Genomic DNA, 26,688 nt, shown 5'->3' on the forward strand with positions numbered 1-26,688 from the left:
TAATATATTTTCTAAAGCAATTGAAACGAAAACAAAAAGTTTAATAAAATTTAATAACATAGAACTATTTTTTTATATTTCTTCTATTTTAGTGATTTAAAAAGTTAATTAATTACTTAAAGTAACTAAGTATTTATTTAAATTGTAGTAATAAATTATATCCAAATAAAAATAATTAAATACACAATTTTAAAAATAAATAACATAAAATAATAAATGTAATTAATGTTATTTCACTAAAATTTAAAAAATTAAAAAATGGAAAAACCAAAAATAAATTGAAAAACGAAAGAGAATAGTAGTGGTGCATTTATGACTTGTAATCATGTTTATAATATTTTTTTAAAAAATTTATCCATTTATGAACAAACGAAACAAAACTGTACCAATATATTTTCCTTGATTGGTTCTGCAATAATTGCTGCCTAAAATGATTATTTTTTTTGCAGTACATATAAAATAACTTGCATGAAAAAGAAGAACTGAAAAGACTGAAGAACAGAGGAATCAATGAACCAAATAGGCAATTAGATTATGGATGAGAACTGAGGATTCCAGAAAAGGAATGTATAAACATTTCTGAGGAAAATACGAAAATAGTTATATTGTTTGGATGATAGCAAATAAAATGAATTTGTAGAAAAAAAATTTATTAAAGTTCGTGAATGATTGGGAAAGAATTTTTAACTTTTTCTAAATGTTAAAAAGGTAAATATATAAATTTCTTTTTATCTTTAAAAAATAATTAAAAATAAAATAAAAAATATTTTTTTATATTATTTTCGGTTGAATAATACAAATTTTACAATTTTATACTTATGTTATAATTTATTTTCTTTTATTATTATTTTCTGTTAGTTGCATAGGAAAAACAACGGTGGACTAATGCCTATAAATTGTTACATGCAGGAAGAGACTAACACACCACAAAACTGAGAATAACACATATGCAAAATCAAAGAATGGCTCATCTTAGGGTTGCTCCTTTGGTTCTGTTCTTGCTTGCCACTTTCAGTATGTAACTATTGTTCATCATTTATGTTTATATATTTGAGAAGTACACAAAATTATTATACATACTTCATTTCTTCTGACTCTGAAATTTGATTTTTAGTAATGTTTTCGATGAAGAAGATAGAAGCTGTAGACTGTTCAGGTGCTTGTTCACCGTTTGAGACGCTACCATGCAGGTCATATGATTGTCGCTGTGTCCCTGCTGGACTATTTGCTGGTTTCTGCATTCATCCAACTGGACTTTCATCATCTGTGGCAAAGATGATTGATGAACATTCCAACTTATGTCAGTCTGATGAAGAATGCATCAAGAAAGGAAGTGGAAATTTTTGTGCTCGTTATCCCAATCACTATGTGGATTATGGTTGGTGCTTTAACTCTGGTTCTGAAGAACTTAAAGGGTTTTTGGCCATGCCTAGAGCAATCTCTAAGTAATGTGTATGCCGCTGAAAAGTGGTCATGCTAATCATGCATGGTTATGCATGATGCATCTACTGCTATAAATAAAATGAGAGTGTTTCATCCTATACTCGTACTTAATGAAGAAATGAAAACGTAGTGATATTTTCTGCTGTAGGAAATATATAAGAAAAAATAGAGAGAAATAGGTACTCTCGAGCTTAAAGTAGTAGCACTTAACACATGAACAAGAAAACTGTGAAGAAGTTGTCACTGTTTCTATATCATGCTCTTAGAGCTTGTGTCATTCCATAAAGAAAGTTCAACCACAAAACCTTGAGGTTCTCGAGCATAGACCTCTTTCAATGCACCATTCAAAAATGACTTCATATTTTATTAGAATAATTTTGAAGAGTAAGGGAAATTATAAGGTTCTAATGGTGTCTAAACTTGTAGCTGTAATAAATGTCTCTTCAAAATCAAAATCAAAATCAAAATCAAAATCAACATGGGTTGTTATTTTTCACCTTTATATCTCCTTCAAATTCTTGTTGAAAAGTATCCTATGCTTCCTTAACTGTTTTTCTTTTGATGATGATCTTAGAAATGAAATATGACTAATGGAACTCCTATTTCAATCATCCCAAAAGTTATAGTATAAGTGATTTTCTTTGTTTTCTTTTCACTGTGGCTTCAATGGCTTGCTCATCATATTGTGTTTGTATGAAATCTGAAACATCCAAAAATGTAAATGAAGTTTCAATTTTTATAACCCAAAAATCATAATTTTCTTTTTGAAATAAAGGAACTTTTATAAATAATTGCTCTATTTTTATTGTCGGACGCAAGATACATATTAAATAACTTAAGTAAACTAATTTAAATTTATTAAAAAATTATTAATTAATTTTTTTTATTAAAACTATTATGAATATAGTATAGTGTTCTTAGTAGTGTATTTAATGCAAATAATTTTTTCATTGATTATCTGTTATTCCACACTATCAATAGTGAAAAAGGTTCCGTACTCAGTAATTGTAGATTAAGATAAATTTAAAGACGTGTTTGGTGTGCAAGAAAAGAAAGCCATGAAAAGACGTGAAACATCATAAATAGGTGTGTCGCTAAAAAACGATGATAAAAATGTAACAAAATTAATTTTATTTTCTTTCTTTTAATTTATTCAAGTCATGGAAAACAAAGAAGTTAGAATTAGGAGAACCACATAATTCATTATGTGAGTTTTTTTAAGGGATAATGGATTATGTTTGGAAACTAATTAATTTTATGATTTTTTTAGTTGTTAATCGATTGTTTTTTATATAAAAAAAGAAGCTGAAGAAATCGTTGTACTACATCATAAATTAATTTAACTTATATTTGTTCTATTTTAGTTATTTAAAAGTTAATTAATTAATTATTTAAAGTAATTAAGTATTTATTTAAATTATGATAATAAATTATATTTAATTACAAACAATCAAATACACAATTTTAAAAATAAATATCATAAAAAATTAAGTGTAGTTTATGTTACTTTACTAAAATTAAAAAACAAAAAATTTGAAAAACATAAAACAATTGAAAACCAAAAATAAATTGAAAATCGAAAAGAATATAAGTGGTGCTTAATCAAGAGTTCTTTCCAAATTATCCATTTATGTACAAAGAAACAAAATTGTACCAATGCTTCGAAAATAATTCGCACGAAGACAGGAAGATACATATTAAATAATTTTTTATATACATTTATGAGGAACAAGTAACAAAGGAGACAGAGAAATCAATGAATGAAAGGAGAAGAAAAAATAAAATTGGAAAGACTGAAAAAGCATAGAATCATTGTACGAGCAGAAGCAGAGGAATCAATGACCTAGAATAGACAAACTGTGTATACGACAAGAGTGGCATGTTTTTTATATAAAAAAGTTAGAAAATGAAATTTTTTATATTTATTTTTTGGTTTTGAATAATTGAAATTTTATAATTTACATTTATAATTATTATTTTTTATTATTTTCTTTTAGTGACACGGCAAGCAAAACCAGAGTTGTTTTACAGTGTGTTAGGATTATGGATAAGATGTCTGAAGAGCAATGAATTTGAAATAATCTTACATAGAAAGATGGGAAGAAACTTAGGTTCTTTAGAACAAGATAAGATAGTTAGATTAAATTTGTAATAAAAATTTATTAAAATTTGTAAGAGATATAGGTGTAGAAAGTTTTTAATTTTTTTTAAATGTTAAAAATATGACTTCATAAATTTATTTTTATTTAAAAATAATTAAAAAATAAATAATTTATTTTTTAAGTAATAGTTAATTAAAATTTTGTATATTATTTTTGATTGAATAATTAAAATTTTATAATTTTTTACCTTTATATTATTAATTTATTTTCTTTTATTATTATTTTGTTTGTAACATAGGAAAAAACAACAGTAGACTAATGGCTATAAATTGATACATTGAACAAGAGACCAACACACCACAAAACTGAGAATAAGAAATCTGCAAAATCAAAGAATGGGTTTTGTTAGACTTGCTCATTTGGCTCTCTTCTTGCTTGCTACTTCCAGTATGTAAGTTCCCATTGTTCATCATTTCTGTTTATATATTTGAGATCTACACAATATTATTATACATACTTCATTTCTTTTGACTTTGAAATTTCAGTTTTAGTAATGTTTTCGATGAAGAACATAGAAGCTGCACACTGTTCAGGTATTTGTTACCCGGCGTACGATGATCCACTGTGCGGGTCAAATGATTGTCTCTGTAAACGTGTTAACCCAATGTTTGGTGTCTGCATTGATCCAACTGCACTTTCATCATCTGTGGCAAAGATGATAGATGAAGATCCCAACTTATGTGAATCTGATGAAGAATGCATCAAGAAAGGAACTGGAAACTTTTGTGCTCGTTATCCCAATCAATATATGGATTATGGTTGGTGCTTTAACTCTGATTCTGAACAACTTAAAAGCTTCTTTGCCATGCCCAGAGCAAACTCCAACTAATGTGTATGCATGTGAAATGTGGTCATGTATGGTCATGCATGATGCATCTCCTGCTTTAAATAAAAAGAGTGTTCCATCCTGGTCGTGTAACATGAGTTAAAAAAAGTTATGATATTTTGATATATTGTTCTATTGTACACTTATAATAAATATTAATATTTATAATAAAAAAATTTGAAAAAAAGAAAAAATCTCTTTAATAAGAATATAAGCGAAATAAATAAATTTTATAATGTTTTAAAATTAAAGATATTATAATTTTTTATAAATGATTAAAATATTAATATTTATTGATGTGTAAAATAAAGGATGGTGTGAAATAAATATTTTTGGTTAAAAAATGAAAACGTTGGTGTCGTTGGAAATAAGAAAAAAATAGCAGACTTACTTAACCTTAACACATGACTAAGAAAACTGTGAAGATTAAGAGCCTCAAACATTGGCTTCTACCAAACAAAGTCAAAATTATACACAGTTTCAACATTTTAATTTTTTTTAATTTCAATTTTTATTATTAAATATTTTAAAATTTTTAATTCAAAATAAATAAATTATTCTTATTTTTATTAAAACTATTATGAAGAGAGTACCGTGTTCTTAGGTACTGTAAACCATTTATCCACAGATTCTCTGGCTATAGCACATATAGGTTTAACGTTTATCTCATAAGAGTTGTAGAATAGTGTTTTATATAGCTTTATGGAGGAGCAAGTACCAAATCTGAGGAGAAATCAATGAATGAAAAAAAACAACTGTGAAGAGACTGGAGAATTCGGAAAAATAAATCCACAAAACCAAAGAATGAAGCAGGTTAGGTCTTTCTTCAGCTCATGTATCTGAAAAAGTTATTCTAATGTTTAAATTATTAATTGTTTTGAGATATTTGGTCGTAATAAATATTGTTTAATATGTATTTTTATGTTGTAGGTGTGTTTATTTGTAGGATTATGATGAGACTTTGATATTAGGGTATGTTTTCGTTTTAACCTTTTATGCTGTGTGTTTGGATCCATTGATAGAGTGGGAGCGTGGTTGGACGAGGGGAGCGTGGATGGACAAGTGAAATGATGTTTTTTTGTGTTGAATCAACATGTTTGGAGGTGAGGGTGTAGAGAGTGGAACACGTACATAAATTTTCCTTTCTTGTCACGTATGTAAATTTTAGGATGGATTTTCATGTAGAATGGAAGTATTTTATGTTAATACTCTTAAAATGTAACTTTGTAACAGGCATGAATTCATATTGGTCATTTCATAAATATAACTATTATAATTATTAATATAATTATATATATACGATATACAAAATTAAATATTAGATAAATTTATTTAATAATTTCAAAAAAAATTAATTATACTATTAATAACAACATATAATTATAAATAATAAAATAAAATTATAATATCAACAAAATATATATAATTATATAAAATAAAATGATATATTGTATTTTCACAAATTTTAATATATTTAATAAATTTATTTGAATTTAATACAAAATTAGTTTTTATTACAAAAATAAAAATAATTATGAATATTATATATTAAAAAAAACTTAAATTTACGAAAAAAAAAACACCATAATTCATTATTAAATATTTTTTTAATAAAAAAGGCAAGTTGTAGGCATTCTCCAGCACCAAGGAAGAATGAGAATGAGAAGGGAGAATGAGAAGACGATCCTCTCTTCTTTTGGGATACCCCTGAAGTATCCCTTTAATTTTATTTATTCATTGCTGATAAAAAGAAATCAAGGGAGAATGAGAAGACGATCCTCTCTTCTTTGGATTTGTAGGTTGCTCAGTGTTGATCGGAGGCACTAAATCAATGGCAGGGTCCTGCCCCTATCAACTCAAGAGAACCCTTCTATCTCTTTGTCGCCTACCTTTTCAATTGTTTTAATACATTCACTGATTCGAGGACCATGTGAGATATAATTTGTGAAAAACACAAATGAATTAAACACCCAGTCAACATGTAGAATAAATATACAAGTATATATAGAATAAATATACAAGTATATTAAAACGTAACATTATGATCAAATTGACTCATCGTTAGAACGACTCATATATAGTTAAAATCTTTCGAGTAGGACCTATTTGGAAGTTGATCAAACACATGAAAAAATGTTTTATCTTGAGGAGATATGGAGGACCTCGGCCAAGATGAAAGGGGAATTTTGATTTTTCCTCTGAGTAATAGAAAAATGGCTTACCATCCAGTTCGACTAACATTTTAAAGTACCTCTTATTGGAATTTTTAAAGGACGAGGTGAAGGGAGCGAAAATAATGTCACTCAGACGACTCTTCAAAGATAACCAACCCATGCGGTAAGTCGATTGGGAGTTATAATAAAAAAAAGAAAGGATCGAGGGAACGACATCAATCTAAAGACATCACAAATGAGCCTAAATGCCCAAAGAGCCGCTGATGAGCATATATTTATTCACACACAATAGCCTTAATCATAGATTATTGGACTATAATAATAAATAAATCCATTGTTTTAATTAATATTCATATAATTGGGTTTATTTGGGTCTTAACTATTATCTTTGGTAATTTTGTGTTTTTAGGGTAAATTATCTGAAGCATCTACCTTTGTGAATGGGCCAAACATGCAAAAGTCCAAGTTGCTTCTTTGAATCAAAACAAAAAACAAATTCTGAGGAGAAGAAAGAGAAAATAAAAGCTACAACATTCCAGAAACAGAATTGAAAGCAAATCTTCTGCAAAATAAAAAGAATTATGGAAAGTGGAAACTGTTTATTTTCCCAAGATCCTTGGAGCAGAAAAGCCCTATAAAAGGACACAAGCATCAAGTAGAAAGAGAGAGAGCTTCATAGGGTTTTCTTAGTTTATTTTCTTCTTTTGTAATTCTTTTGTTTTGCCTCCGCATGGAAAGCTTAACCTTTTTGGCTGATTCCTTTGTAATTTCCCATTGAGTTATGAGGTTTTGTTAAATAAAAGTTTCGATTTTTAATTTTCTATAGCAGTTGTTTTTATTGTCTAATCTCCTGGAAAACTGGTTTTTGTGAGAGGTTGTACTTGACCGCATGATTGAGAGTCTTCCTTATCTTAAACTTTGGTTTCTTAGTTAGTTCGCATTGTTCTAATTAATTTCTTAGGCGCATGATTCAAGGGAGAGGAGGTAAGCATTCCCATGGAGTATACGCATGGAACAAAGTGGGTATTGATTAAACCAGTAGACGCATGTTTTACTGGTGAGTTTCAGTTGAATTAGATTGGCGCATGTTCAATCTGGTTTAACTCTGTTGGAGGATTGAGAAAAGATTAATCTTTAGAGAATATGTAAAGAATTCAATGGTGGAAGAACTTGGGATCAACCGCTTTTTATTTTCTATTTCAATCTCTTTTATATTTTCTGCATAACTATCTTAACCCCTTTTTATTATTATTTTTATAACTAACTTTTCATTACTTGCTGATAGATTTTAAACCCTAATCAACTAATTTTACTATTGGATTCGTTGGGAGACGACTTTGGGACATTTGTCCACAATTATACTATCATCTCTCTAGTGTTAGCCAAGTCTACGCTAGAATCATATTAATTTGACAGCAAAACGACAGCTATCAAATTTGGCGCCATTGCCGGGGAATCCAATTTGATTTTGGTTATCAGTTTTTCTTTTTATCTGCATAATTTTTATTTCCTAATTTTATTTTCTGCATATTTAACCTGTGTTTTCTTCCTATTATTTATTTATTTATTTATTTAGTATAGCAATAAAAATACGAAAATAAAAAATAAAAAATCTAATATTTAGGACGAAACATCCTCTCCCTGTCACCGTCGGATCACCCCACTCATAATGTGGACAGTTGGACGGTAGGCTAGCAAGATCGACCGCCGGATTTGCGCAACTCACATCTCTCACATTATTAGATGCCGAGTGTGTGAGACCAGAGGAAGAAAAAGAAGAACATAATGAATACTAAATGACTCATAAGAGGAAGTCATTACAAACCTCTTGATGCAAAAGTGCAAAAAATAAAGGAAATTGAAATACACTCGACACTCAGATAACTCTAGACAAATTCAGCAATGACAAAAGTGAATTCAAAAGTAATAACATTCAACATTCATCTCTATTTATAGAGACGAAGAAAAGAAAGGATGAAACGTCCTCTCCGTGACACCGTCGGATCACCATCGATCTAAGGGTGCACAATGCTTGACATTCGAAACGACACAATGTTAGTTCTTTGATCACACGGTAAACAATTGAACGATGCGTGGACAAGGCGCACGTCAAGTCTCTGACATTGCATTTAATGCGTCCATGTCACTTCTCACATCGGGGTACGCAACAGTCACATCTCTTCAGAAGTAAATGTTCCTCGAAGTTAGGGGACAAGTGTATCGGTCTCCACCAGACGAGTCTCGTTACTCGGTTTCGGTGACCAACCGATTAAAGGCACATTTAAACCAGCTACAATAAATAGTAGTTAAGACAATTGTAAGAACTTTGTAAAATACAGGACACGTTCCACCAAATTCGGGTAACATCCCAAAAACTCTAAAAAATCAAAGAAACTATCTAAAAGTAATACTTGTTATCTCTTATTTAATGATAATAAATTAATTTATAAGTTATTAAAAATAAAACTTTTTTTCTAATGTGAATGGAAAGTGAGATTTTTTTTTGCTATTTTTAATCCTATTTTTCAACCTTTGCTGACCTTTCTTCTATCTATATGTTTCCGAACATACAGGGTAAAAGAACGTGTCCTGAATTGGAGTACAAAAGTGGGACACATTCACCTACCCTTTGGTATGAGATAAACGGTTGAGATGTGTTTGGGAAGCAAATCAAAATGAGGAGCGTTGATTTGAAGGAAGCGAAACATGTGAGTGGAGGACCTTGGGAGGACTGGTCGTGGTAAGAACACTCTTCTGCCAAACGTGTACTACATCATAAATTAATTTAATTTATATTTCTTCTGTTTTAGTTATTTAAAAGTTAATTAATTAATTATTTAAAGTAATTAAATATTTATTTAAATTATGATAATAAATTATATTTAATTACAAACAATCAAATACACAATTTTAAAAATAAATAACATAACAAATTATATGTAATTTGTTACTTTACTAAAATTAAAAAACAAAAAATTTGAAAAACATAAAACAATAGAAAACCAAAAATAAATTGAAAATCGAAAAGAATATAAGTGGTGCTTAATCACGACTTCTTTCCAAATTATCCATTTATGTACAAAGAAACAAAAATTGTACCCGTGCTTCGAAAATAATTCGCAGCAAGATACATATTAAATAGTTTTTTTTATATACATTTATAGAAGAGAAAGTAACAAAGCAGACAGACAAATCAAACAATGAAAGGAGAAGAAAAAATAAAATTGGAAAGACTGAAAAAACGGAGAATCACTGTACAAGCAGAATCAGAGGAATCAATGACCTAGAATAGACGAACTGTATACGACAAGAGTGGCAATTTGTTTAAAAAAAAAAAGTTAGAAAATGAAATAATTGTTTTATAAATTTTAGTTAATTAAAATTTTTATATTTATTTTTTGGTTTAGAATAATTGAAATTTTATAATTGTTACATTTATAATTATTATTTTTTGTTATTTTCTTTTAGTGACACGGCAAGCAAAACCAGAAAAGGCCAATGTATACTACCAGAGTTGTTTTACAGTGTGTTAGGATTATGGATAAGATGTCTGAAGAGGAATGAATTTGAAATAATCTTACAGAAAAAACTGGGAAGAAATTTAGGTTCTTTAGAACAAGATAAGATAGTTAGATTAAATTTGTAAGAGATATAATACGTGTAGAAATTTTTTAATTTTTTTAAATGTTCAAAATATGACTTTATAAAATTATTTTTATTTAAAAATAATTAAAAATAAATAATTTCTTTTTGTAAATTTTAGTTAATTAAAATTTTGAATATTATTTTTGATTGAATAATTAAAATTTTATAATTTTTTACCTTTATATTATTAATTTATTTTCTTTGTAACATAGGGAAAAACAAGAGTAGGCTAATCCCTAAAAATTGTTACATTGAACAAGAGACCAACACACCACAAAACTGAGAATAAGAAATCTGCAAAATCAAAGAATGGGTTTTGTTCGACTTGCTCCTTTGGCTCTCTTCTTCCTTGCCACTTCCAGTATGTATCTTTCCTTTCTCCATCTTTCGTTTATGTTTATATATTTGAGAAGTACACAAAATTATTATACATACTTCATTTTTCTGACTTTGAAATTTCATTTTTAGTAATGTTTTCGATGAACTTATGTGAATCTGATGAAGAATGCATGAAGAAAGGAAGTGGAAACTTCAGTGCTCGTTATCCCAATGACTATATGGATTATGGTTGGTGCTTTAACTCTGCTTCTGATGAACTTAAAGGCTTCTTGGCCATGCCTAGGGCAATCTCCAAGTAATGTGTATGCCTGTGAAAGGTGGTCATGTATGGTCGTGCATTGTGATGCATGATGCATCTATGCTTTAAATAAAAAGAGTGTTCCATCTTACTCATACTTGGTAGTGTAACATGAGTTATAAAATGAAAACGTTTGTGTTGTTGGAAATAATATATAAGAAAAAAAGCAGACAAATACCTACTTAACCTTAACACATGACTAAGAAAACTGTGAAGATTAAGAGCCTCAACATTGGCTTCTACCAAACAAAGTAAATATTATACACAGTTTCAACATTTTAATTTTTTTAATTTCAATTTTATTATTAAATATTTATTTCAATTTAATTCAAAATAAATAAATTATTATTCTTATTATTATTTAACTGATGAATCAATGGACTAGAATAGGCCAACTGTATACGACACGATTTGCTAAGATGAGAAAAACAACAGTGGACTAATGCTTATAAATTGTTACATGAAAGAAGAGACTATAACACACAACAAAATTCGGAAAAACAAATCCACAAAACCAAAGAATGAAGCAGGTTAGGTCTTTGTTCACGTGTGTCTGAAAAAGTTATTCTAATATTTAAATTATTAGTTGATTTTAGATAATTGAGTGTATAAATATTGTTTAATATGTATTTTTATCTTCTAGGAGTGTGTAGGTGTGTTTATTTGTTGGTTGATGGTTGATGGTTGATGGTGAAATTCTCATATTGGGTTTAGATAATGGTAGGTTTTTGCTTTAATCTTTATGCTATGTTTGGATCTGTTGATGAAGAAAGAGCTTGGATGAGTGAGTAAGAGAATCTCTTGTTTGGATCATGAGGGTGTGTAGACACGAAATATGATTTTTTTTCTTTGTTTTCATATGCGTAAGGATTGCGAAGGATGTCCAAGTAGAATATGAGTCTTTTACACATTAATATCCTTAAAATATAACTTTGCAAGAGTGCATGAAATAATATTGGTCATTTCATAAATATAACTATTATAATTAGTGATATAATTATATATATATATATATATATATATAATATACAAAATTAAATATTAATTAAATTTTCAGAAGAGACCGTGTAAATCACATTGAAATTTTCACTATGACTCAAATGAAGACTTGGTCTTACATTATGTCTAAAGTGCGCGGTGTAAGTTTTTCATTTGGCCTTTGTTTTGTATGAGGTCAGTTAAAGTTCCTAAGAGATAAATTTTTGTTAAGAGATTAGAAAATTAGATTCTCTTACTTATATAAGGGTTGTGTTATCTTTGAAATACTTCTCATTTATTCATTTATTTTTTTGGCTTAAAAAAAACAGATGATGAAACTCCAGTTGAATGAATGCAGAAACCACCAAGTATTGCAATAGGAACACAACGACACTGAAGTGACCCACATGGTAGCACCTCAAACGGTGAACAAGCACTTGAACAATCTACAACTTCTATCTTCCCAATCCAAAACTTACTATATAACAAGATTCATCCAACGTATGATATGAAACAATGAAACTAGTAGCCGCATAGAACCATAAACAATTTTGTGAAAGTAATAATCAATTATCTACTTAAAACAACAACATAAACAACTGTGGGCAAGGTATAATCAATTTTTAGTAAAAAACGTCATGATTAATTATGTGCTAAGAATATGTAAAGCATAACTAATTATCAACTCAAAAAATTCACAAAATCGATTAGCTTCCAAGCATAATCATTTATCCACTAAAACAAACTTACATAATCGATTATCGATTATGTGGTTCTCAAAATTGATTTTTTTGTCAAGAATTCTATTTTTTTTGTTTTTCATGCATGACTTGCATAAATTAAAGGGAAAGAGAATAAAATTACTTTTGTCACGTTGTCTTTATCACTGTTTTTTAGATAAATTACTAATGTAGATAAACTATGAACTTAAATTAAACTAAATTTTTATAAAGAAATCTAACTAACTATAGATGTTTTTTTTGTTATGACTGTCACTAGAATCAACAAATTTACGAATTTATGTACTTAATACACACGAGTTTTTTTGGTTAACATACTCTCAACATCATTAATACAGTGTATTCACCCACACCCAAATTGTTGATAATATACTTAAGATAAAATATCATTATTAAAGTAGAATAATTAGATTATTTTGGAGGTATTACTTTTTTTTTTCACCTCAAAAATCCAACATATGATCTTTCTTGAGAAGAACTTTTAGCGTTCACCGTAGAATTTGGATAGAATTTTTGTCACATCTCATCTTCATCAAAATTTGAAATAAATAGTTATTCGTAAATATCTTCAAAACACACATTCAGCAACCCAATTTATAAAAGTTCCTTTATTTGAAAAAGAAAATTATGATTTTTGGGTTATAAAAATTGAAAGTTCATTTACATATTCGGATGTTTCAGAAATAGGAGTTTGAATGAAGTGTGATAAATTTTTGGCAATGATGAATGAATTAGTGAAAAAGAAATAGGAGTAGGATGAAATATTCTCATTTTATTTATAGCAGTAGATGAATCATGCATGCATGAGCATGACTATGCATGACCACTTTTCACAGACATACACATTACTTGGAGATTGCTGTAGGCATGGCCAAGAAGCCTTTAAGTTCATCAGAATTAGAGTTAAAGCACCAACCATAATCCACATAATGATTGGGATAACGAGCACATAAGTTTCCACTTCCTTTCTTCATGCATTCTTCATCTGACTGACATAAGTTGGGATGTTCTGTCAAAACTGGGCTTTGGGCTTTTTGGGCCTCTGCTGGGCCTTTTTCTCTTTCCAGTTTTTCTTTTTAGTTTCTGCTGTTTGCACCCTTGTATTTAAGATTATTTTTAGGGTTTTCTGATACATAATGTGACATTACTACTGAATAACAATTTTGTTTGAGTTCTCTCATCTCCCACGTTCCCTTTCTTCTCTTGCGATTCTCTTCTTCACCAAAGACTCAACATACTCTATTACTTCTGTAAATATTACAGAACCTTGTTGATTTCTCTAAGATGGTATCAGAGCTCTTCACCATGAAGAGCTCTGTTGCGCGCTCTGAATTCGTCCCTTCACTCTATCAAGATTTGTTCTCTTTCGTTCTCTTTCGTTTTCTTTATTTTACGTTTTTCTGTTTTTCGTTTTTGACAGTTTTTCCTTTTTCCTCAGTTTGTGTTTTCGTGCTTCAATGGCTGCTGAAAACCCTAATCGGAGCGAAACTCCAATTTCTAATCAAAGCAAGAATGTTGCTCAAGGAGAAAATCCTACCCACAGTTTCCTGTATCTACATCCCAGTGAGAATCCCGCGACTCCTCTTGTGTCTCCGCTTCTTGATTCAACCAATTATCATTCTTGGAGTCGCTCAGTCATCACTGCATTAAGCGCAAAGAACAAAGTGGAGTTCATCAATGGTACCACTACCCGGCCTCCTGAGACCGATCCTTCTTTCTCATCCTGGACGCGTTGCAACAACATGGTGGCATCCTGGCTTGTGCATTCGGTCTCTGTTCATATGCACCAGAGCATCCTATGGATGGATAAAGCACTAGACATTTGGAATGATCTCAAGGCTCGTTTCTCACAAGGGGATTTATCTCGTATCTCTGACCTTCAGATGAACGTCTCCTCTCTCAATCAAGGTGATCTTTCTGTTTCCGACTTTTTCACTAAACTTAGGATAATTTGGGATGAATTAGATAATTTTAGGCCTGATCCTGTATGTTCCTGCAATGTGCCTTTTATTACTGCTCAAAGAAAAAGAGAGGATCAGGCAATGCAATTTTTATGTGGCCTTAATGATCAATATAACAATATAAAAGCTCATGTCCTTCTCATGGAACCTGTCCCTGAGATTACCAAATTTTTTTCTCTAGTTGTTCAACAAGAACGCCAGTTTAACAGTAATGTTCTTGTTGCTAATATTAGAAATGCTTCCCCTATGACTCACACCAATAACACTACCTGTTCGTTCTGTGGTAAACTGGGTGACAACGAAAATGTTTGCTTTAAGAAAAATGGTTTTCCTAACCAAGATAACAAAGGACCAAAATTTGGCTATGGTAAAAGATTTTGTACTTACTGCAATAGAACTGGTCATACTATTGATATTTGCTACAAGAAACATGGGTATCCTCCTGGATATAAATCCCAGTATGGTAAGGCTCCTCAATTAAACAACATCACCACTGTCATACAAGAAGAAAGTTCTGAAAATCAAGATCAGGATAAACTGAATAATGGAGGAGATTTTCGCATCACTCAACATCAATATAAGATTCTCTCAAACCTTCTGAAAAATGTCAGCAGTTCCAACAATCAAGTGCAAGTGAACCAGGTTGGTTCCATCTCTGCTAATCATCAGGATCAGATTTCACCCATCACAGGTAATATCCATAAATTCAAAAACTCCATTTTTAATGAATACACTTGGATACTAGATTCTGGAGCCACAGACCATGTTTTCTTTTCTTTGTCTAACTTTACATCATATAATCATATTAAACCGATTACTATTAAGCTTCCTAATGGGAATTGTGTTATTGCTTCTTGTTCTGGCACTGTTTTCTTTAATGAAAAATTCATTCTTAAAAATGTTTTATATGTACCAGATTTTACTTTTAATCTTATCTCCATATCCCATTTGACTGCATCTCTTAAATGTGAACTTATTTTTTCCCCTACTGAGTGTTTGATACAGAACTCCATGACCAAAGACAAGATTGGTACAATTGATATTGTTGATGGTTTATGTGTTCTCAATAAGATTGATGGCAGCATTCTGAGTTGTAGTGCAAGACAGAATAATATTTGGCACCTCAGATTGGGACATCCTTCAGAAGAAAGGTTAAAAATTCTGCAAAACTATTATCCTAACATTCGCATTGACAAGAATTATATTTGTGATGCATGTCATCAAGCAAAACAAAGAAAAATTCCTTTCTTTCCTAGTAATACTCAAACTGCTCATGCTTTTGAATTGCTGCATATTGATATTTGGGGCCCCTGTTCTATTGTATCAATGCTTGGTTTTAAATATTTTCTTACCATAGTTGATGATTTTACTAGATATACTTGGCTCTTTCCCATGCATAACAAATCTGAAGTCAGGGCTAGTATTATTAGTTTTGTTGCATATGCTAAAAATCAGTTTTCTATTAAAGTCAAAACCATTCGCACCGATAATGGTATTGAATTTTCTATGCATGATTACTTTGCCTCTAAAGGGATTGTCCACCAAACCACTTGTGTTGAGACACCTGAGCAAAATGGCATTGTTGAAAGAAAGCACCAACATATTTTAAATGTAACACGGGCTCTCCTTTTTCAGTCTAAACTTCCTGCTATTTTTTGGTGCTTTGCTGTACAACATGTTGTTTTCCTCATTAATTGTATGCCTACTCCGCTGCTTAATAATGTCACTCCCTATGAAAAACTGCATAAAAAGCTATGTGATATCTCTTCCATTCGTGTTTTTGGATGTTTGTGTTATTCTTCAACTATCCTTGCTCATAGAAAAAAATTGGCTTGGTTTTAAGTCAAACACAAAGGGTTTTCTGTTTTTAAATCTTAATAACCATAAAATAGATGTGTCAAGAAATGTTATCTTTTATGATAATTCTTTTCCTTATCATTCAAAACTCATTCAAAGTGATGATTTAAACAATTTTTCTTTACCTATACCTCAAAACTATGCCCAGACTCATGATGATTTTTACATGCACACTGAAAATATTAATGATACTAATAGTCCCATTAATAATACTCTTGAGATTGATACTAATATTGAGCAAAGTGAGACTATAGCTGTCTCCCCTAGAAGATCTACCCGCAGCAGAAGGCCCCCTGCTTACCTTCAAGACTTTGATGTACCCAATCTCAACAATAATACTGTAAGTACTAAACACTCCATTCATTCCTTTTTAAATTACAATTCCTTATCCAAGCATTTCAAAAATACAATAATGTTAATTACTTATGCTGAGGAACCTCAGAATTATGAAGAAGCTGTCCTATACCCATCTTGGATCCAAGCCATGAAGGATGAACTGGAGGCGCTCCAAAATAATGACACATGGTCCTTAACCAGCCTTCCTTCTGGAAAAACAGCAATTGGGTGTAAATGGGTTTATAAAGTCAAGCATCATGCAGATGGCTCTATTGAACGCTACAAAGCCCGCTTAGTAGCAAAAGGGTAAAACCAAATTGAAGGACTGGACTTCTTAGATACCTTTGCTCCTATAGCAAAGCTGACCACTCTACGACTTCTCCTAGCTCTAGCAGCAGCTCAAAATTGGGCACTCAAGCAACTAGATGTAAACAATGCCTTTCTACATGGAGATCTAGATGAAGAAGTTTACATGCAATTACCTCCAGGTTTTCCAACCCCTTCTCCCAATCTTGTTTGTCGCCTCAAGAAGTCTCTTTACGGGCTCAAACAAGCAGGTAGGCAATGGTATGCTAAACTCTCAAGCTTTCTACTTTCACATAATTACAAAATTTCCACTGCTGACCACTCTTTATTTCTGAAACATGATGGCAAACACACCACGACACTGCTGGTCTATGTGGATGACATCATTCTCACTGGAACTAATCCTAAGGAGATTTATACCATCACTGGTTTGTTACACAATTTTTTTCATATTAAAAATCTTGGTGATTTAACTTATTTTCTTGGTATTGAAGTGGCTCGTAATACCACTGGAATTCACATAAGCCAAAGAAAGTATATTCTGGATCTGCTTAAAGATGTTGGAATGCTGGGATGTGCTCCTGCTCCTACACCAATGCTCCACAATAATAAACTCTCAGCCACAAAAGGCATACCCCTTGGAGATGCAGAATCCACTGCTTACAGACGACTGATAGGACGTCTCATTTATCTTACCAACATCCGGCCAGACATCTTTTTCTCAGTAAATCACCTCAGTCGATTCGTCTCACACCCAACCAATGAGCATCACCAGGCAGCAATGCGCATTCTTCGCTATCTTAAAAGAACTCTGGGCACAGGTCGATTCTTCGCATTCACTCCAAAATGTGACTCACTTGTGAACAATATTTCTGAAGGCTTTAATAGTGTGCTTGTACCTGCACGTGCAAGACCTATCATTACCATGCTAGAAGATATCAGGACTTATATAATGCAGAGATGGGAAAAGAATAGATTGAAAATTGCCTCATTTCAAGGATCAGTATGTCCAAAGATTTTAAGCAGGTTACAAAAGGAAGCAAATCAAACTCGATATTGGATACCAAGGTTGGATGACAACATTGATACACTATTTTAAAAACTTATTGTGTTACTTGTTAGATATGTCTAACCAATTCCATCATCACAGCTCTTCTGCAGATCACCTATTTGAAGTGAGACATACCTCTACCATTGGAGAAAAGTTTGCGGTTAACTTGGACATACATGAATGCAGTTGCCGAAAATGGATGTTGACTGGAATACCATGTTGTCATGCAATTTCTGCAATGAAATTTGTTAATGTCGATCCCGTCAACTTCATTTCATTTTGGTACAAGAAGGAAACATATGAAAAGGTGTACAACTCAATTATCTATCCAGTGAACGGTGAACAAGTATGGGAAAAAACTGAAATGCCAGATGCTGTGCCACCTCCCACAAAGAAGATGCTTGGAAGACCAAAAAAGAAGAGAAGGTTGGAGACATGGGAGCTAATGAAGAACAAGACTCAGTTAGGCCAAACTGGATTAAAGAAAAAATGTGGGATATGTCATAAGGTTGGGCACAATAGAAAGTCCTGCATTGAAAAATCATCTGAACAGGGTTCAAGTGCACCACGACCATCTCACCCAAGGCCATCTCACCCAGGCCCATCTGAGCAAGGTCCAAGTCAGGCAGCTCCAAGTGCACCAAGACCATCTCAGGAAGCTCCAAGTCAGGCAGTTCCAACCGCACCTCCTCCACCATCTCTCCCTACTCAACCAAAAGTTTCAAAACCATCTCAGACAACTCGAAGGACAACAATATCAAGTGCAAACTTTTCAAGACCCAACACGAGGCTTAAGTTACAGTCCATTAGAGGCCGCTTTTGGAAGCCATGAATGCTTTTGGAACTCACTCATTCTATACCTGTGTATTTTGAGAAACAATTATTGTAGGCTCTCCTAATGTATTTTGGAATGATAATTTGGTAATTTGTTAATGTATCATGTACTTAATGTATTTGGTAGTTTTTGGAGTACATTAATGTTACCAGGTTCTATGATAATTAAGTTTGCGTCATTCTAAATCTATGATAATTAAGCTTTTGTGTGTGCTTGTTACACTTTAGCTATAGCTTAGCCTCTGAATAGTGGACTCTTGGTTTACTCTGAGATGGGAAAATTCTGATTGAACATGTATTGTTCTCCTTCCTGCTCAACTAATGTCAAATTTAATAATCACTTTTGCTAGCTGTCAAAACTGCTTTGTTGTGCATCTATAAACTGTGTAAATAGTTTCTCAAAAACATTTTAACTTAACCAAATTAATAATAAACTTATTTCATTTGGATAAAAAATATTTAATTGTTTAAACTAAAATCTGTACTCAATTATTTTATTAAATTAGTGTTTTAATATTGATGTCTACTACTTGCTAAATGATGTCTACTATTCAAGATGCATCCAGGGTCTATCAGAACATCAAATATTTCGTTCATTAAAATTCATTTTGCATTGATACAAATTTAAGGATACATATTACATACGGGACATAATAAACTCAACACACTAATACATATTACATTAACTCATTTAATCATAATCCTAACCAAAATAAACATTGACGTCACTTATGGGAATTTTAAGAAAACAGTCAACATAACAATGTTTATTACAACAACAACACACAACCCTACTAATAACATCTTAATCCACTTTCTTGACATTTTCAGACATTTTTCCAAGCTACAAATCTTGTTTCTTTGTCTAGCAATAGTTCCATCTTTGTCATCCCCAGTGTCTTCAATGCACCATCTGAAGAAATTGCATCCCATGCTTACACCACTCCTACTCTGTATTAGACAAAACGATAACCAAAAAATCAATACCAATGCATTTTTTTCATAAACCACACTTTAATACATCTCACCTTGTACTTTGGACACCCTCAAAATTGCCTCCCACCATTTTTGACCGTTGTTGCTGTTCTCAAAACTGCAAATTCCCCATAATTGCAAATGGGAGCAACAAAAGTCGTCCTACTCCCACCACCATGGCTAGAATTAGATCGCTGTTGCTGCACTTCCATTCGATTATAGCTGCATGATGATACAGATGCAGACCTATAGGCACACATTTCCACCACAAACGGACCTACACCCACGAACGAATCAAAAACGTTGATTAATCCTCTCCAACCAACGAATCCTCAAACACCGGGCTCTACCACAAACGGCGACCCTCCTATATGTAAACTCACTCGTTTCTATGAACAAGGCAGCAACCGAAAATTTTACACACGCAAACCCTAACGACCACAATTTATGAATCTCCCCCTATCCAATCTCATTCCCAAAACTCTAATGACCCAAAACGACATGTCAATGACTTGGCAGTCCACACAACACCTTATCTCTGCCACATAAGCACCACTTAACGCCGTTACGTGCGACTTGACGGAAAGGACCATTTTGGATACATTTTAAAAAACATAGGAACCAAATTGATTTTTTTAAAAACCACGGTACTAAATTGAATATTGGCCCTAAATATAAGGACCAATAAGGTAATTAAATCTTAATTTTATTAAGAATTCAAAATAATTTTAACGTATTTAAATTTTTAATTACATATAATAAAAAATTATTTTATAAAAATTCAGCCAATTTTTAATTATATATATTAAAAAAATATTTTATAAGAAACTACTTAGTTAAAAAAACATTTTATAAAATTATAAATAATAAATTAAAATTATATAATTTCTTCTTATTATTTTTAATTTTAAATATTAGAAAACATATATTAAAATAATATAAATGTATAATATATTATTAATTAAAATCGTATATAGAGTATATGAATTTAGGTTTTTTTTTTTTAATTTTATACAATTATATATTATAATATTACATAATGTGTATATGAAATACGATTTCAAAATGAAATCATATATCGTTTATACGATTATTGTTTTTTTTTCTAAAATTTTCTAATTTCTTTATGATAAAATCGTATTTCGTGTTATAATTTATCTATTTTTTTTAAAAAAAAATACTCATTTTATGAGAATCGAACAAAAATTACTATCACTTTGAGAAAAAAAGCTCACATTTTACACTCAGATATGTTTGAAATGCTTGAAGTTCTAAGACTTAAAGTATACCTTGTACTTTTGGTAGAATAGTTTGAATCTCATTTTCTCTGATTCATTGATTTTTTTTGTTTGCGTGTGATCACAATTTTCCACAACCAAAATGGCACTATATTTCGGTTGGGATGTAACAGTGAGAAAGTTGAAACTGAAACCCTCTTTTATAGCAAACTTGGAATAAACAAAAAATAAGTGTGAGGTTGTTGAAGACTAGTACAAAATTTTTATATATCTTTCATAACTAATATATTATTCTAAAGAAATTGAATCGAAAAAAAAAGGTTCATAAAGTTTAATTACTTACAACTATATTTTTTTATATTTCTTCCATATTTGGGTGATTTAAAAAGTTAATTACTTAATTACTTAAAGTAACTAATATTTATTTCAATAATACTAATAATAAATTATATTCATTTACAAATAATTAAATACACAATTTTAAAAATAAATAACAAAAAGACAAAAAATGTAATTTATGTTATTTCGCTAAAATTAAAAAACAAAAAAATGGAAAAACGAAAAATAATAGAAGTGGTCCTGGACTTCTTTTCACTATTTATTCACCCATCTTTCCAGAATAGGCTAATTGTACACTACAAGACTTGTTTTAAAGTGATTTGAGAAATTAAGTTGTTTTAATTAAATTATGTAGAGTAAATTTGGAAAAGAAATTTATTGAAGTTGTTGAGGTGGGTGTAGAGAAATTTTAATTTGTTTAAAATGTTTAAAATGTGAATTTTCACAAATTTATTTTATCACTAAAAATAATTAAAAATAAAATAATAAATAGTTTTTTTTATAAATCTTAGTTAATTAAATTTTTTATACTTTTTTCAGTTGAATAATACGAATTTTATAATTTTTATATTTATATTATTAATTTATTTTCTTTTATTATTATTATTATTATTTTCTTTTAGTGATGCAATACAAAGTGGACTAATGGCTATAAATTGTTACATGCAAGAAGAGAAAAACACACCAGAAAACTCAGAATAACACATCTGCATAATCAAAGAATGGCTCATCTTAGGCTTGCTCCTTTGGTTCTGTTCTTGCTTGCCACTTTCAGTATGTAACTTTCCATTGTTCTATCATTTATGTTTATATATTTGAGAAGTACACAAAATTATTATACATACTTCATTTCTTCTGACTCTGAAATTTGATTTTTAGTAATGTTTTCGATGAAGAAGATAGAAGCTGTAGACTGTTCAGGTGCTTGTTCACCGTTTGAGACGCTACCATGCAGGTCATATGATTGTCGCTGTGTCCCTGCTGGACTATTTGCTGGTTTCTGCATTCATCCAACTGGACTTTCATCATCTGTGGCAAAGATTATCGATGAACATTCCAACTTATGTCAGTCTGATGAAGAATGCATCAAGAAAGGAAGTGGAAACTATTGTGCTCGTTATCCCAATCACTATGTGGATTATGGTTGGTGCTTCAACTCTGATTCTGATGAACTTAAAGGCTTCTTGGCCATGCCTAGGGCAATCTCCAAGTAATGTGTATGCAGCTGAAAAGTGGTCATGCATAGTCATGTTCATGTATGCATGATGAATCTACTGCTATAAATAAAATGAGAATGTTTCATCCTACTCATAATTGGTTTGGTTCTTGTAAACTCTATAAGTTAAGTTAAAAACTGAAAGAAAAAACGTTTCTGTTGTTGGAAATATATAAAGAAAAAAAGAGCATCAAAACATTGGCTTCTACCAAACAAACAAACTTCTCATAGGAATAAATGTTTCTTCAAAATCAACATGGGGTTGTTAGTTTTAACCTTTAAATTTCCTTCAAACTCTTGTTGAAAACTTTGTTTTCTTTTCACCGTGGCTTCAATGGCTTCATCATCATACTGTGTTTGTTTGTATGAAATCTGAGGTAAATGAAGTTTCCATTTGAATGGACCTTCAATACGCATTCAATCTCCATAAAACTTTGCATTCGAAATTTGTAAGAACATGTTATTCAACATTTTCACCCAACACCATTAGTAGGTTTTATCACCATAGGAGTACTGTGGGGATTGAGTTTATTATGCAGAGTTTGCACCTTGGTCTGATCTTGGTCACACATAAGCTTGACTCTAGTTGCTCCCACAGTTAGTCCTCAATCCTGTGATTTTCTTGTGTTTGTTGTTGCACATGTTAATTATTTATTTCTTCATTTTTGGAAATATTTTATGTTTGTTTTGAAGATGATATTGAAGAATGACAATTTATTTCAAATTTTGATGAAGATGAGATATGAAAAAAGTTCTACCCAAGTTCTGTGGTAAACGCTAAAAGTTCTTCTAAAAAAATGTATGTATGTTTGATTTCTGAGGTGATAAAAAAGTAATGTCTCCAAAATAATGTAATTATTCTACTTTAATAATATTTTATATTTCTTGGTTTAATAATTATTATAATTACTAATATTATGAGTATTGAATGATGGAGGACTACAATCATGAATGATTATAAGTTGCTTATTATTACATATCTTCATATCTATGTTGTCTTTCAATTACATTCACCGAATTCAAAGATTATATTTATAGGCGTATGACTTATATACATATGTTAATCATAATGTCAATCTTTACACGTATATTGAGATAGTTATGATTATGTTTGAGGTGATTATTATTCAATTAAACAAAAATATAAAAGCATGTAGTTGATATTCGTATTATTTAATGTATATTAATTATTCTGTATTTATTTATCAAATAATAAAATACTTAAAGAAACTTATACAAAATAATATGAATAAATATTAATATGTTAAGTCTCATTAAAATGTATTAAAAATATATATAATATACAATAAAGTAATCCTTTTTTATTTATTTATTTACAATATTAATTATCATCATAACTGCTTGACTAAGTCCTATGGAGATATTGTCTTAAAGATAAATAGGTATACAAATTATTTTGAAGTCCTAAGACATAAGTATACATTGTACTTTTGCTATTATTATAATTATAATAATAATAATAATAATAATAATAATAATAATAATAATAATAATATTTTAGTTGTGATGTGACTGTGAGAAAGTTGGAAATAAATTTAAAGCCTCTTTTTAGCAAAGTTAGAATAAGGAGGTAGGGTACATTGTTTTTTCTAAAGGAAAAAATGACTAGTACCAATTTTTTATATATCTCTCGTAAGTAATATGTTTTCTAAAGTAATTGAATCGGAAAAGATGTTAATAAAATTTAATTACTTACAAATATTTTTTATATTTCTTCTATTTTGGTGATTTAAAAAGTTAATTTATTAATTACTTAAAGTAACTAGATATTTATTTAAATTATAATAATAAATTATATAAATTATATTGAATTAAAAATAATTAAATACATAATTCTAAAAATAAATAACGTAAAAATTAAATTAAATTTATGTTATTTCACTGAAATTAAAAAACAGAAAAAATATTAAAAATAAAAAAATGGAAAACAAAACAAAATTGAAAAACGAAAAAAAATAAAGAAGTGCTGCTTAATAACGACTACTTTCCACAATTTATCCATCTTTATAATTTCTTTTTAAAATTTATCCATTTATAAAAAACGAAACAAAATTGTACCAATAATTTTTCCATGATTGCTTCTGAAATAATTGCTGCCTACATGAAAAAAGAAGAATCAGTGAATGAGAATAGGTCAAGCTGCATAAGAGTTGAGTTGCTTTATGATCTGTTTGATTAATAGAGATGATTTTTTCAATTTTTTTTTATCGATAATAAATAAATATATTAAAAGGGATGCTTCAGAATGTACAGAGTATCCTAATGGTAATGTTTTTTTCTTTCCAAAAATATGAAATAAGTTTTGTATTAATTAAGATATTTAGTGTGAATTTATATGCAAAATTTATTAAAATTTCTGAATAATATAATACATGTAAATAATTTTGAATTTTTTAAAAGTATTAAAAAGATGTAATTTTATAAATTTATTTTTATATTAAAAATAATTAAAAAATAAAATAAAATATATATATTTATATATTTGAAGGAAATGGAGCATGTGAGTGGAGGGGACCCTTGTCAGAGCTGGTCATGCTTAAACATGTGCTACATCGTAAATTAATTCAATTTATGTTTCTTCTATTTTGGTGATTTAAAAAGTTAATTAATTAATTATTTAAAGTAACTAAACATTTATTTAAATTATAATAATAAATTATATTTAATTACATTGCTATAAATTGTTACATGCAAGAAGAGAATAACACGCCACAAAACTGAGAATAACACATCTGCAAAATCAAAGAATGGTTTATGTTAGGGTTGCTCCTTTGGAGCTCTTTGTGCTTGCCACTTTCAGTATGTAACTTCCCATTGTTCATCATTTATGTTTATATATTTGAGATCTACACAAAATTATTATACACATACTTGGTTTGTTCTGACTTTGAAATTTCATTTTCAGTGATGTTTTCGACCAAGAACATAGAAGCTGCATACTGTTCAGATGTTTGTTCAACGTTTGAGATGCCACCATGCGGGTCACGTGACTGTGTTTGTATCCCATTTGTACCATTTGTTGGTCTCTGCCTTCATCCAATTGGACTTTCATCATCAGTGGCAAAGATGATAGATGAACATCCCAACTTATGTAAGTCTGATGAAGAATGCATGAAGAAAGGAAGTGGAAACTTCTGTGCTCCTTATCCCAATGACTATATGGATTATGGTTGGTGCTTTAACTCTGGTTCTGAAGAACTTAAAGGCTTCTTGGCCATGCCTGGAGCAATATCCAAAGTATGGTGATGCATGATGCATCTAGTGCTTTAAATAAAACCAGTGTTCCATCCTACTCATACTGGGTTCTAGACTCCTGAGTTAAAATATGATAATGTTTTCTGTTGTAGGATATATATATATATAAAGACAAATAGCTACCTCAAGCTTAAATAGCATTTTTTTTTATCAGCAAAAAATACAATTGAATAAAAATGGGTACTTCAGGGGTACCCCAACCCATATACAAAAGACCAAGTAGCACAAGACAAAGGCAAGTAAACATTTTAAAAAACAGAAAAAGCATATACACAACCCCTCATCCACCTATTTAACCATATCTTCAATACAAGCATGTCTTGCCCACCTAACCTCTTCTGTTACGTGTCTTCATATGCTACCCCCAACACAACTTTCTTTTAAGCTCCTTAAAGTGTAAAAATCAGGAGCACCAGCAAACTCATATACTTCCCCATGACTTCTAGCAGTGACCACGATACCAGAATTTCGTGCAAACCACCTCACTCACCCAAAACATCCTTGTGGCAGCTCTTGAACCAGCTCCTTCTCTAAACCAAGAAGTACCTTAACTCCTTACCACACCTTCACCAAAAAACCTGCAGAAAGGTAGGAAAAAAAGATAACCTCCATCAAGAGTTATATTTCCTTTACTGAATCAACACAAAACCAACACATATTCCACCCTGCAACACCCTGTTTCTCCTTAAATTTA

The 26,688-nt window shown here is 30.3% G+C and overlaps 5 protein-coding genes across 5 annotated transcripts; all 5 read left to right on the top strand.

Moving 5' to 3' along the window:
- The first annotated feature begins 882 nt into the window (after positions 1 to 882).
- Positions 883 to 1,541, top strand: LOC137832526 (albumin-1). Its single transcript, XM_068640732.2, has 2 exons — positions 883 to 1,014; positions 1,115 to 1,541. Exons 1-2 carry the CDS (start codon positions 948 to 950, stop codon positions 1,447 to 1,449), a joined length of 402 nt encoding a protein of 133 aa, XP_068496833.1. The 5' UTR covers positions 883 to 947; the 3' UTR covers positions 1,450 to 1,541.
- A 2,361-nt stretch (positions 1,542 to 3,902) lies between these two features.
- LOC137824050 (albumin-1) lies at positions 3,903 to 4,566 on the top strand. Its single transcript, XM_068629485.2, has 2 exons — positions 3,903 to 3,992; positions 4,091 to 4,566. Exons 1-2 carry the CDS (start codon positions 3,941 to 3,943, stop codon positions 4,432 to 4,434), a joined length of 396 nt encoding a protein of 131 aa, XP_068485586.1. The 5' UTR covers positions 3,903 to 3,940; the 3' UTR covers positions 4,435 to 4,566.
- A 13,328-nt stretch (positions 4,567 to 17,894) lies between these two features.
- On the top strand, positions 17,895 to 18,948 carry LOC150023398 (uncharacterized). The gene is made up of 2 exons (XM_090297834.1): positions 17,895 to 18,133; positions 18,216 to 18,948. Exons 1-2 carry the CDS (start codon positions 17,991 to 17,993, stop codon positions 18,946 to 18,948), a joined length of 876 nt encoding a protein of 291 aa, XP_090153960.1. The 5' UTR covers positions 17,895 to 17,990.
- A 3,229-nt stretch (positions 18,949 to 22,177) lies between these two features.
- On the top strand, positions 22,178 to 22,809 carry LOC137822323 (albumin-1). Its single transcript, XM_068627212.2, has 2 exons — positions 22,178 to 22,276; positions 22,382 to 22,809. Exons 1-2 carry the CDS (start codon positions 22,225 to 22,227, stop codon positions 22,714 to 22,716), a joined length of 387 nt encoding a protein of 128 aa, XP_068483313.2. The 5' UTR covers positions 22,178 to 22,224; the 3' UTR covers positions 22,717 to 22,809.
- Positions 22,810 to 25,451: 2,642 nt separating this feature from the next.
- Positions 25,452 to 26,120, top strand: LOC137823456 (albumin-1). Its single transcript, XM_068628600.2, has 2 exons — positions 25,452 to 25,538; positions 25,645 to 26,120. The coding sequence occupies exons 1-2, from the start codon at positions 25,487 to 25,489 to the stop codon at positions 25,983 to 25,985; spliced, it is 393 nt and encodes a 130-aa protein (XP_068484701.2). The 5' UTR covers positions 25,452 to 25,486; the 3' UTR covers positions 25,986 to 26,120.
- Positions 26,121 to 26,688: the final 568 nt, after the last annotated feature.

The sequence above is a fragment of the Phaseolus vulgaris genome, chromosome 11 (assembly GCF_051622355.1).
Source record: "Phaseolus vulgaris cultivar YP4 chromosome 11, ASM5162235v1, whole genome shotgun sequence".
Lineage (NCBI taxonomy): Eukaryota > Viridiplantae > Streptophyta > Magnoliopsida > Fabales > Fabaceae > Phaseolus > Phaseolus vulgaris.